At 43.6% G+C, this 12,339-nt stretch overlaps 1 protein-coding gene across 5 annotated transcripts in view; it reads left to right on the forward strand.

Moving 5' to 3' along the window:
• The first annotated feature begins 310 nt into the window (after positions 1-310).
• arhgef9 (Cdc42 guanine nucleotide exchange factor 9) overlaps positions 311-12,339 on the forward strand; it is a 94,616-nt gene continuing 82,587 nt past the window's right edge. For 2 of the 5 annotated variants that reach the window (XM_015401196.1, XM_015401198.1), the window contains exons 1-5: positions 311-561; positions 4,962-6,610; positions 10,788-11,108; positions 11,793-11,919; positions 12,006-12,115. In XM_015401196.1, coding sequence (XP_015256682.1) covers positions 5,036-6,610; positions 10,788-11,108; positions 11,793-11,919; positions 12,006-12,115 — 2,133 coding nt within the window. In that variant the 5' untranslated portion in view covers positions 311-561; positions 4,962-5,035. The remainder of the gene's footprint in view (positions 562-4,961; positions 6,611-10,787; positions 11,109-11,792; positions 11,920-12,005; positions 12,116-12,339) is intronic. The other 3 variants (XM_015401199.1, XM_015401200.1, XM_015401201.1) reach the window with 3 other exon arrangements.

The following is a 12,339-nucleotide window of genomic DNA, read 5'->3' on the forward strand; positions in this document are numbered from 1 at the left end:
TTCAGCTCCTTCAGTTATTCACTGTCACAGGTAGGAGCTTCAGCAGGAGAGGAAGTGTTGGAGCCGCTATGATTTAAGGAGGGCCGGCCCTCACACGCTGAAACTAGGACCGGCCCTGTCAGCCTGCATGGTCCTCACTACGCATAGCTGAACAAGTATGGGTGTGTGTGTTTTCCTGAGAGCTTTATCACCAATCAGAGCTGCCTGCCCGTCTGTCTGCCTGCCTGCCTGCCTGTCTGTCTGTCTGCCTGCCTGTCCGTCTGTCTGTCTGCCTGCCTGTCTCGCTGCCTGTCTGTCTGTCCGTCCGTCTGTCTGCAGGCTGAGTTTTCAGCGCTTCCTCTGAACTCGCGGAGTTTTTCTCCAAACTGATGAAAGTTTTCCAGCAGTTCAAACCAAACCCATGAGAGGAGGAAGAAAGCGTCGCTTCTCCAACTTTACATCCGCCTTCTTCTCTCCCTGAGCAGGACTGGAGGTGGAGGCAGAGTGTGAGTTTGTCCGGAGCTGAGGCGGTGTGTTGCGGGGACAGATGCGGCGTTGAAAGGCTGCGGGACGCGGCTGCGGGTGAGTGAGCGCCCCGCAGGGCTCCAGGCTTCAGCTGTTTGTTTCTGGCTGCTGGATCAGGATCAGGATCAGGATCAGGATCAGGATTGGGATCGGGATCAGGAGACGCAGCATTCCTGTTTAATAAGGAAAAACGCCCAAAGAACTTCCTACTTAGTTTAACAGTTAAAAGCAAAATAACTGCGTTAGTTTGTAAAGTGAACTAAGTTCTCTTTGTTCCTCTAAAGTCTGTTTCTACTATTAACGAAACCTTATTAGAATATTAATTACCATCAGTGCGAATCAGATTAATGAATCTAATGTGTATTTTAGGAACATCAGAGCCTGTCCTAAGGTTTCCAGGGCCCCTCATTCCATGCAGGGTTCCCTTCATGTCCAGCAGCCTCCACAGCTGCTCATTCCACAGTGGAAAAGGCATCTGAAGCCTTCAGGGGAATATTTCAGATATTTTTAAGGTCCTTCTTCCTTTCAGAGGTTGTGAGCTGGTGATACCTGCAGGAGATTATTTTTAATTTATAGAGACTTTGGTGTTTGTGGAAGTTAATCATAGTTGCTACAAGATGCCTTAACATCTTAAAATAATTACATTTATTCTAAATACATTTTTATTTATTTTATAAAGGAAAAGTTCGGTCAGCAGGAATAACGGATCATTATTTATACCTAAAACTAATACGTTTTTGTGATTTAATGGATTTAGCGTTAATCAGTAAAATAATAAAAACATTATTTTTTGACACGAGTCTGGGAGCGGCCATTTTTTCCCAAATCTAGTAGCCCCTCCCTCCTGCCATCTTCCAGCAGTGACGTCACGGTGCGGTAAGCCTAGCGCCATTCTCCCCGCTTTCCAAGCTAAATCAATGGGAACTACTAGACACATCTGCAATCAACAACAATTATTGAAGATTTCCAGAGGACTTCACCATTGAAATTCACCAGAGCTATAGTGAAACTGACAATGCCCACGTGCATGGCAGCTGGATGCTGGAATACATCGGGGAAAAGTGGAAAAAAGAGTTATTCCACCTTTCTGATTCCTGATCCTCCACGGACGGGTTGGTCGTTGGATCGCCAACTTGAAGAGGGAGGATTTGCCATCGAACTTCTGGCCAGAGAAAAAACCCGTAATATGTAGCCAACATTTGGAAGAAGAATGTTTTCAAGATGACTTGGATAATAGCGCGTTGTGACAAACACCAGATACAGCACTGGGACTTGATCAACAGCCGATACCGCACCGTGGCGGCACAAACCAGTAGGTGGCAGTAGTGTTCTTTGACAAACATGGATGCCTCCAGTAAAACACATTCACATGAAAATGACTCTGAATTAAAAACACTGATCATTTATTGAACAGGATGGAATCATTTCAGATTTAAAGAACTTTCAGAAGTTTGAATTCTGAATATGAGCGACTTTTCCTTTAAGTTAATGTACTCCAGCTTTAAGCCGATGTTGTCTCTGCCTTGGGCCGGCTCTGTTTCTGAGCCTCATTCAGTTTTATTTCCAAGGTTTTAAAAGCTGCAGTTTAAATAGCCTTAGCGTAGCTCCTCACTTCAATGTAATTAGAGCAGATCGGCTAAACATAAAATGTCAATTTTTAATGTTTTGTCCAGAAGCCGTTCACGCTGTTACTGGCAAAAGTCTGAACATCATCAAAAGAATGGCTTTCCTCCTTTGTGAAGCTTTGCCAAGCCCTTCCTGCTTCAGCAGCACTTTGTTCCTCGGCTTTTTCTGCCCTCACTGAGGAAAGGAAAGGCCGCTCCACTGCTGGGACCTAAAAAACTTTATTATCAGCAAACAGCATCTCTGCATAGCTCATAATTCACCTTGCAGTCACTGATTTCTGTCACATTGTCATGTGAGCACACCCTGCACTCACACTGCCTGCAGTTGCTTTACGCATCATGTTCACATGCTTCAAATCAACTCAGACATTTCCAGGCTGATTCCTTGATCTATCACTCCAAGAGGCATTGCTTAAAAACTGCTCTGGCTTTCTAACATCGTTTGGGTTGGGAAATATTTGCATGCATGACTTTCACCATGCGCCAAACTCTCTGTAAGGACGTCTGATCTTCTTTTTTTTTTGCTGCATTGTCTTGGCTTTCTTTCCAATGAAACTTCCTTTGCTTCTATGGATATGAAGTAACTAAACGAGGACAATGAAACGTTGTCATCTCCAAATCCCTTTGATTAAATGAAGTATAAAATATTGTGTCACTTAACCACATTTTATCCCTCTTGTTTTATATATTACAATGCAGCCAAACAGTTAGCTATGTCTGCTTCTCTTTAGTGGGTTTTTCCTCCTTGGCTCTTTTTTTCTCCAAAATGTCGAAACAGTCAAGCTTTAAGTCCGTTTTTCTCAAACGTATTTGTTCTTTAATTCCTCTGCAGAGTATTAAAACTAAACCAACCTTTAAATGTGTTTCTGTCTTTACAGGGAAACTCAAAGTAATACTTCTAAAAATGCAAATCTTTAATATTTTGTAAAATTAATATTTTTTTTACTCCCCTTTTTTCTGTTTCCCTTAAACAACAGAACCGTTGGAAAAACACCTGATTTAATTCGATCTCATTTATAATTGAAAGACTCAGATGATTTTTTTTGAAAGAATGTTAGAGACCAATAAACCATCATAAGACACAGGAATGCTGCCCACAGCGCTGATTTTGGAGACGTGGGGTGTCGTAAACATCTCATGGTGCAATTACTTTTATTTATCTTCCATAAGTGTCGATGGTAGAGCTGCAGAGCGGTGCGTGGAAGTCCAGCGAATGGCCATGAGAGGCCAAGAAGTCCATCTTCCTAAGGAAGTTGGTCAGAGATTAAAAGATGGAGCTGAATATTAAAGACAATCCTATAAGAAAATGATTTAAGATCAGGCTGGAGATTCATCCTCCTGAAGGACAACATACTGAGACGCTTAATCCCATCTGAATGAGCTGGAATTATGGATTGCAGAAAGGATTATTAGAAATCTTTGTCATGAAATTGCAAAAAAAAAGCTGGTATCATATTCCTCCAATGACTTTTAAAGGTAATTGTTGCAAATGCATAGATTTGCCAATTAAAGGCTCTGGAGGCTGAAGACAAATTTACGTCCAATTCTAAGACAGAAACATTCATGGTCTAAACATGACAAATGAGTAAATATTATTATTATTTTATTATATATTATATTACAAATATAAGAATAGATGAACCATTTTAGTGTCCACATCCTTATCCTTATGTTTAATTACAGTTTGGTAAGTTTTGGATGCGTTCAATAAGAAATGTCCCTGACCCGCTTCTCATTGTTTGATCTAGCTGAGATTATGCTTATGAAATCATTTCTATTTCTATCAGAGATTATATTTAATATAAATTACAGCTGAACTAATTGTGATTTCTGGTGTTTGAACTGCGTCAGGTCTGCAATGGAGCCTGCTGAGTGTGGAGCTGTGATCCGGTTTGTGGATTTAAGAGGAGGAACACCACAGGAGACCTGATGATGATGATGATGATGATGATGGTCCATCATTAGACCTTATAAAATGTTTTCCAAGGTCGTATGATTGGGGAATCATCACCATAAGTTGCTTTAATGTCATCATAAATCTGCCGCGGCGTGCGGATCGCTGCTCCACGCTCAGCAGGATCCTGTCAGACTGGACTCAGTTCAAACTCCTGCAAATCAGAAACCACATGTAGTTCAGAGCTGTTATCTGTCATTTAATATATAGATATATAAATAATTATACATGCAAAATTTCAGTTAGATCAACCAACTGGAAGTGGGTCGGGGGGGTTACTTATTTATAAAATCCAAACCAAACTGAATCGTGACGTTAGATGAAAAGAAGAGTTTACTTCAGATCTCACGTAACGAGAGTAATTTATGCCGTAGGCCTGAATGATGTAAGATGCCCCCCCCAGTATACCGCAGGGATTACTAAACATGGCTAATTAGCATGTGGGGGGGGGGCATCCTTATCCTCAAATAGGAGCTTATCTTAGTCGTGTGATGATGTCACAGCAGAGGCAGGTCTGAAATAACCAGACATCCCTGTAGTGAGTGTTTCCATGACAACGCAGCCTCGCGGTTAGATGGGGGACGGGGACTCAAATAATTACTTTGGATAATTGGTACCAAATATGATGGTTGTGGGGGGGGGGGGGCAGCAATCAAACTCTCACTGTGTTAATCTTCCATGTAGGTTTTGTTAAGCGTGAGATTCAGGATAAAACACCGTTTTCACATTAGTTTCACCCCTCAGTCTGTGTCTGACATCCATTGCAGGCCTTTCTGGGTATTCCGTAAACGGATAAAGGGGAAGGAGGATATATGGAATGACAGTGCTGTCCGTTTAATGTCAGATTCCTGAGTAAAAATGTGCTTTTGCTCCTCCAGGTGTTGGAGGAACAGAGAGGACCTAAGCATGATGTTCAGCGGAGCTGATAGCTGACACTGTAGAATGAGAGAGGATGGAACAGACAGACAGCCCTGCCTCCGAGAGCAGAAACCCTAACGGGTTTGTCAACAGAGTGTTCAACGTTTCTCTGGATGTGGAGAACGAGACGGGCAGCGTTTGCATTCAGCAGACGGGGCTGGGGCCCGTAGAGGTGCAGAGAGACAGCCAAGCTGCCTCCTCTCAGACCCCTGTCAGGGACAGACAGGAGGTCAACCGGAGGGCCCGTGCCAGCGGCGGCATCTGGCGCATCTTAAACCGAAAGAGAGCCGTCTCAGAGCTGGAAAGGAGACCCCACTCCATGATTCTCCCCGGGGAGGCCACCATCCCTAAGCTCTCCTTCGCAGACAAAGTTCGGTCTTTCAAGAAGCTGAAATCTCCCGCCGCTTTCAGAGGAAAAGCAGGGAAGTTGTCCACTGCCAAGTTCAGCAACTCCTTGGTGGATGAGGGCTCTCTCTGCCATGACGTCGGCACGCCGCAGCAGACCTGTAAAGGCACCCTTCGAAGCAGAGGGAAGAGGCATTCATACGCCGGCTATACTGTAGACTTTGACTGCTCCTTCGACGAGCTTGACCTCTCTGCACCAATAGAGGGCCGTCAGCCCACGGCTGCGGAGGAGGCTGTCATCCAGAATGGCTGCAAACCTTCTGACAGAGTTTCCTACCCTAAAAAGAGCAACAGCAACTCAAACAACTGCAACAGAAGCAGCGCAGACTGCGAGGAGCCCAGCGTTAGAAGCAGCCCTAGAGCCCAGCGCAGCGGAGGGAGGAGGCCCAAAGATGTGTGGAGTTACCTGAGGAGGATTTCCCTCCTGGGGAAGGGCAACCCTGTGTACTCGGAGAGAAGCTTCGACTCTGAACTCCCCTCGCTAGAAAAGACCATGGACTCAGACTTTGGATCCGTAGACTTTGAGAGCGTCAGAGACTTTCAGCCGCCGCCGCCGCCTCCCAAACCTTCCGACACTAAGGGACACTTTGGCGGTCTGTTTAAGTTTTTCACCAGCGTAGCAGAGTCTGCCAGAAAATGGCGGACAACGTCGCGGTCCTTCTCTCCTCCGGAGGGAGAGAGGACTCCGATGGCCTCCCCCCGGGCGCCGCAACACTCAGCGGACAACATTCACAGTGTTTCTCTGACACTCCACAATGAAGGATCTTTAAAACTCCAAAGAACAGACTCCACACCTCCCACTGCTAAACCCTCAGCTCCCAGCAGGTCCATCAGCGAGACTCCAGGACCAACGGCTGCTGGTCAATCCCCTAAAGTTGCTCTGAAAGCTTTTAGAGCTTCTTCTGGATCTCAGGCTGTTAATGGCCTTCAGATCACAGGCAATGTGACGAACCACAAACCATCGGCTGCTGCAGAGAATCATGTTCAGGATTCGAGGATAAACACAGAGGGTGATGCTCAGCGGTGGAACTGTCTCCATCAGGAGGAAACGGTCCGGGAACAGAAAGGAAATGAGCAGGATTCCAGTGATGCACCGTTTGACTTCCACCAAGTTCAGGAAATGAGTATCCAATCACAACAAGGGGATAAAGAGAGCACAACCAATAGCGTAGCAGCCTCCGATTCCACTGAAGAAATATTCAAGGTAAGTAAAAAAACAAAAAAATCAGGCAAAGCAGACATGTTTTTCTTTTAAATGGTGCTTTTATCAGAGAAGCTTTATCCCAGTTTGCATATTCATGTGTTCATTTCATGGCAGGCATTTTTCACTTCATTTACTTACCCAGAAGCATGTGTCATGTCATTACTGCACAAATGCTCAGAAGTTCATGTATGTAACTGCATTTACATGTTTGCTTATTAAAACAATCACCAATAACCCAGGATGTGAAAGGTAGCAGAGCTTTATCATGCAGTCTGTTAAAAAGAAGCCCTCATGTTGTCCTTTTGCCCCATCTGTTGGAGAAAACAGGTTACAATCCATGCCAAGACGAGCACCATCTTACAAAATGTTTCCTTCCCCATGTGGACGTTCGTTTATAGCCTGAAAAGAAGCAGATATTCCCCATAGAGCCTGTAGCGTTGGGCTGCAGCAGGTCTGTGACGTCAGCTCCTCATGACGGCGGCCTCCCCTTCTCTGAATTACTCATCCACCTCCCAGTCATCCCAGCGAGTCAGGACACGTTAGCCACAGCTTCTGACTAAATGAGATATGACATCTCAATACTCAGCGCTCTTTTATAGGGGTAGATTATGCAGAGGCAAGCGCTTTAGGAGCAGTTGTTTTGGGAAAACTGCTAATCTTGTGCCTCACAATCATTTAACAGGTTTCTGCATTAGCATCTAGATTGGGGTCAAAGATACACATGAAAGTTACTGGAATTCAATCCCCTTTTCATATTATTTGGTCATTAAACTACTGTTTAATATTTTTAATCATGTAGAACTTTTCAAAACCACATAAAAAAACAACGTAAGATCATGATCAGGTTTGTTTTATGCAGTGTCTTGTAAAAGTATTCATACCCTCTGAAAATGTTCCACTTAAAGACACAATCCTTTACGTATTTCAATCATTTTAAATAAGAAAAACACAAACTCAGGCATATTTATAAAGTAGGATAAAAGTGAACAGCTTTTCCTAAAAGCTTTATATTTGATTTTGAATAAAAAATCTCTTTATTTTACATGTTTTACAATAAAATCCAAGGCAGCAAACGCCTTCTAAAATCCTCTATTTAGTATTAGAGTTCATCTTTTTATATTAAAAATACTAATGTTCTGTAAAGACCTTTGAGAATAAATAGAGAAAATAAAAAGCCGTCATGATGAAGACCAAGGGATGCACCCGACTGCTCGCACTGCAAAAACGATCTAAAAATTAGTAAAAAATGTCTTAAATTAAGTGTATTTACCCTTAATTTGAGCAGGTAAATGAGATAGTTTGCCAACGGAATGACCAGTTTTACTCTTAAAATGAGATATTTAGATAATATTCACTTGAAATAAGACAATGCAATTGTGTTTTCTAATTTTAAGTGTAAATTGTCTTGTTCCATTGGCAAAATGTCTCCTTTACCTCCTCAATCCAAGAACAAATGCACTTATTCTAAGAAAAAATGACTAATCTAGATCTGGATTTTTTCCAGTGCAGAGACGAGGTTAATAAATGAACCAACCGATTATCAAACTGTTTAGTCCATCCTCAGGCTGAGCTCAGAAACTGAAAGGCCCAAAAAGAACAGAATTAAAGAAGTTATAAGTAAAATAATTACTTTAATAAACCATTGGAATTAGTCCCCCATGATGGAAGCACCCCTCCCTGTAAACTACAGGTCCTCCCTGTCAGTTTTCTCCTCTCAGACCTGGATGTTTGGTGCAGAGCTGCTTTGATGCAGTGTGCTGCCTGTGTTTACTCTCTGGTTCCTTAGAGAATCTGATGAGTTTCCAAAACAGAGCGCAGCCTTTTAGAGCTTCATGTTGGCTAAAGAGCAGCAGCCTGCAAACATGGAAGCCAGCAAGAGAAGCAGGCTGGAAAGAGCCTCAACAAAAACCTGCAGAAGTTTTAGTCATCCTGACATTTTCCTCATTTATCCACAAGGTGTCATTATTACCGATTCAGCAGCTGGCGGATATTTTAGTGTATTATCTATGGCCAATATTAATCAGTTCAATCATTGATTGATCCATTCAGCAGCCATCCTCACCTATGGTCATGAGATCTGGGTAATGACCCAAAGGACTAGATCACGAAAACAAGCGGCCGATATCAGTTTCCATCACAGGGTGGCTGGGCGCACCCTTCCAGATGGGGTGAGGAGCTCAGTTACCCAGGGAGGAGCTCGGAGTAGAGTCGTTGCTCCTCCATGTGGAAAGGAGCCAGCTGAGGAGGCTTAGGCATCTGTTCTAGATGCCTCCTGGAACACCTCCATCAGGAGGACACGATGGAGGGACGATGTCTCTGAGCTGGCCTGGTGACGCCTCAGAGAGCAGCTGGAGGAGAGAAGTCTGGGCATCTTTGCTTAGACTGCTGCCTCAATGACCGGAACCTTGATAAACAGGAAGAACATGGATGGGTGGATATTTTTGCATAAATTAAAAAGTGTTATAATTGTTCCATTTTTATGATTTAAATGGGGGGGAAAATAGCAAAACCCGCCCTAAAAAAGAAATCTGCATCAGGGATCGGCTCAGCCTTTAAAAACCTGCATCTGTTGATCTGTTACTCCTTAAATGAAAGAAGCCCATGGTGACTCTGGAGGAGCTGCAGAGATTCAAAGGAAGAAAATGATAAGACTGTAAACTATGTTACTGAGCTGGATTTATATTAGATACCAACAACTGTAAAACACCATGAAACACGGTGCAGGCAGCATCATGCTGAGGGGGATACATCTTTCTTCTTCCAGCCTGTATCCCACATTAGGAGGCAGAGATCTGCCTCTTCCAACACAAACAAATCACTCTGCACCCATTAATTACACTTAACTGTTAGCTTTAGCTTTCTCTATGATTGTTTTCTTCTTTTTTTTTTATAAAACGAAAAGCTTTTCTATCATTTATCTAAATCATTGTCATTTCCTAAAACTGTTACGGGCTGAATTCCACCTGACCTTCCACTTCACTAGCTCAGTGTTCACATGTGCACCACATAAAGGCTACTTTATTTCATCTTTTACCTTCAGCGTTACATTCTTATCATTTAGAAATAAAAACAGCAAAAAAATGTTGCTGGAAGGAAGTAAGGAATCGAAATAAATACAAATAAAATCACATTATAAAGCTGTGTTTATAAACCTGCAGCTCCTCTGAGTAACTCCGCTATTATAACATTTATACTTCATGAATTGCAAAAAAAAATACCGAACAGTTATTTTTATTTGTTTTAATCCAGACACCTGAGCTGAGAAGCAGCTGATCCCAGCTGGCTGTTCTCTGTCTGTTCCTCTGCTTGGTTTGTTTTCTATCACAGCTGAAGCTCGATTCAAACATAGAAAAAAAAGTTACATTTCGTTTAATAAAAGCTTTTTTAAATTTTCTATTAGGTCCTCACAAAGCAAATGTTTTATTTATTTCACTATCTAAGAAAATGTTTGCGTACCCCTTGCAATGCACTTGCGGACCACTAGGTGTTTGCGTACCCCCGGTTGGGAAACACTGCACTCGACTGATGTGATTACAGAAAACCTCTTTAGTTTTCAGAGGGATGGATTTTTGCCTGACAGTTATTATTCCTTATCAATGAATTTCCCATAAAAAATGAAAATATGCCTTTAAAGTCTGCATAGCTGTACCTAAAGCAACCCGCCTTCCTGTGCAGATTTAGAACCTGTTCATTGATTCATATTGATGCCTGTTTTTGCAGCTAACAGCTGCAGCAGGAAAAACCAGAAGTTGGAAAACCTCCCGTGTTTTCATGGAACTTCTTGATTTACTGATGTGTCAAAACATGTTTCTGAAACTGCTTGGAGGGACACAAGCAGACGGCAAAAATAGATTCGTTTTGACTTTTCATTACGATGAAGTAAAGATAGAACATTTGCATCATTTAAAATGATTTTTTATAATTACCTCATGGTGAAAAAAGTATTATTCTGTATTTTAACTCAATTTGACTGCCAGCGGTTTCTGTTACCTGGTTACTCACACAGACACTGCAAGCAGAAACACGAAGTGACAACTGAAAGAATTTTTTCTAAGAGGTTCTGAAGTGTAACGCCAGTCAAAGCTGTAGACAAACTTTCCTTTTTTTACTCTGCACAAGAAATGCATTGTTGCACTTGTATGTGGGCCAAACTGCTGAGTGTCTTTGCCAATCCCAGCTGTGTGAGCAGATTGCCAGCAAGACGGGCGGCAGTATGAGGCAACCCGGAGAAGCCGCGCCTCAGTCTAGCACAGAGAGAACCTGTGCGCCTCACAGGCGGCTGCTCCACCGTCCTCGACCGTCCTCAGCTGTGCTGGATCTGTGGAGGCCCAACCCGGAACGAGAGCTCTACGGCCATTATAGCGAGGTGGGCTCCCTGCCCCGGCTGAGACGCAGGCCGGCGGCTGCCGTGTCACGGATGGCTGCGCGCTCCAGGCCTTGCTCTGTCATAGAGAGCAGTGTTACTAGAGAGACGCAGTCCACGGAGCTGCCTCACAGAGTAAGATGTTAAAAGCACAACTATTTCTGCATAAAACCAGTCAGATATGTCCACAGATTAGCAAGAACGTAGCGTTCAGTCAGCCTATACGCTGCACACATGGGAATATATATATGAAGATGAAAGTAGGATGGCCAAGGCTCACTAGTGGGCTCCACCAACTCAATGATAAATATAGAGCAAGTCCATAATGAATCAAACACTCTGCAGGCTTTGAAGGGCAGCCCAGTACCAACCCAGTGTTTATATAGCGCTCACTGTTAGTGGCAACAATGCCTGCATGCTCTGCCTCATTTGCAGAGGCCTTTTTCTCCCTCTCTGTTTCTTTGCCTCCATCTCACCAACTCCATTGGTTTTTCTTTCTTTCTAGCGTCTCCGTGTCCCTCCCTCACTTTCAGCCTTTCTCTGTGGCCAATTTTCTGCCTCATCGCTCCCATAAGCTTTACCTCTCATTGGCCTAACTCAGAGTCAGTCCATTTTAACCTGAGAGAGCGCCTGCTTGGCGTGATGCATCACCTCTCATGGTTAGCTGCACGGAGGCCGCTGCACCAGAATAGAGTGAAATACTCACAGGGAAAAAGGGGACAAAGCAGAGAGGAAGGTTTGCTTTAAGGTGAAGGGCAGAGCAGAATGTGTGAATTGCAGAATGTGGAATATATTTCCTAACCACTCAGTACCTTGTAGGCCTTGTCTCGCCCGCCGGGGGTGTCACCACTAGAGCCCCCACAAAGGGCATCTCTGCAGCGGTGTCGCTCCCTGCCTCTTCCCCCCAGCACGCTCACTGCCTTGGCGTTGCTCCTGCCTGCATCAGGTAATCAGCATTTTTCTTCTGAATCTTTTGGCTAATTTGTGTAAATTCTTTAAATCCACTCTGGGTCTCTGTGCTCTTCATATCAGTGGAGATGGGTCAAGCGTCATCATCAGTGCGCCTGAGGTCTGGAGGCTCAACCAGCTGCAGGAGGAAGAGGCTGCTGAGACCTGGGTCAGAACCGCTGCAGGTCAACATGGTGAGTCAGACGCACCCCGCAGATCCCGCCTCCATAAACATATTACCAACATCTGGCTTATTTAAGCCTAATGCGGTGAGGTTGGATTAAAAATGGCTTTAACTGGAGTTTCATCAGATAAATAAGTAAGTGATTCTTGTCAAATATCCTCACAAGATTCACATTTCTTTTAAAACCTGTTCAAAATTTGACTGACATGTTGTAAATAAACCTTTCATACAATC

The sequence above is a fragment of the Cyprinodon variegatus genome, unplaced genomic scaffold (genome assembly GCF_000732505.1).
Source record: "Cyprinodon variegatus isolate N-32 unplaced genomic scaffold, C_variegatus-1.0 Scaffold1192, whole genome shotgun sequence".
In the NCBI taxonomy this organism is placed as follows: Eukaryota; Metazoa; Chordata; class Actinopteri; order Cyprinodontiformes; family Cyprinodontidae; genus Cyprinodon; species Cyprinodon variegatus.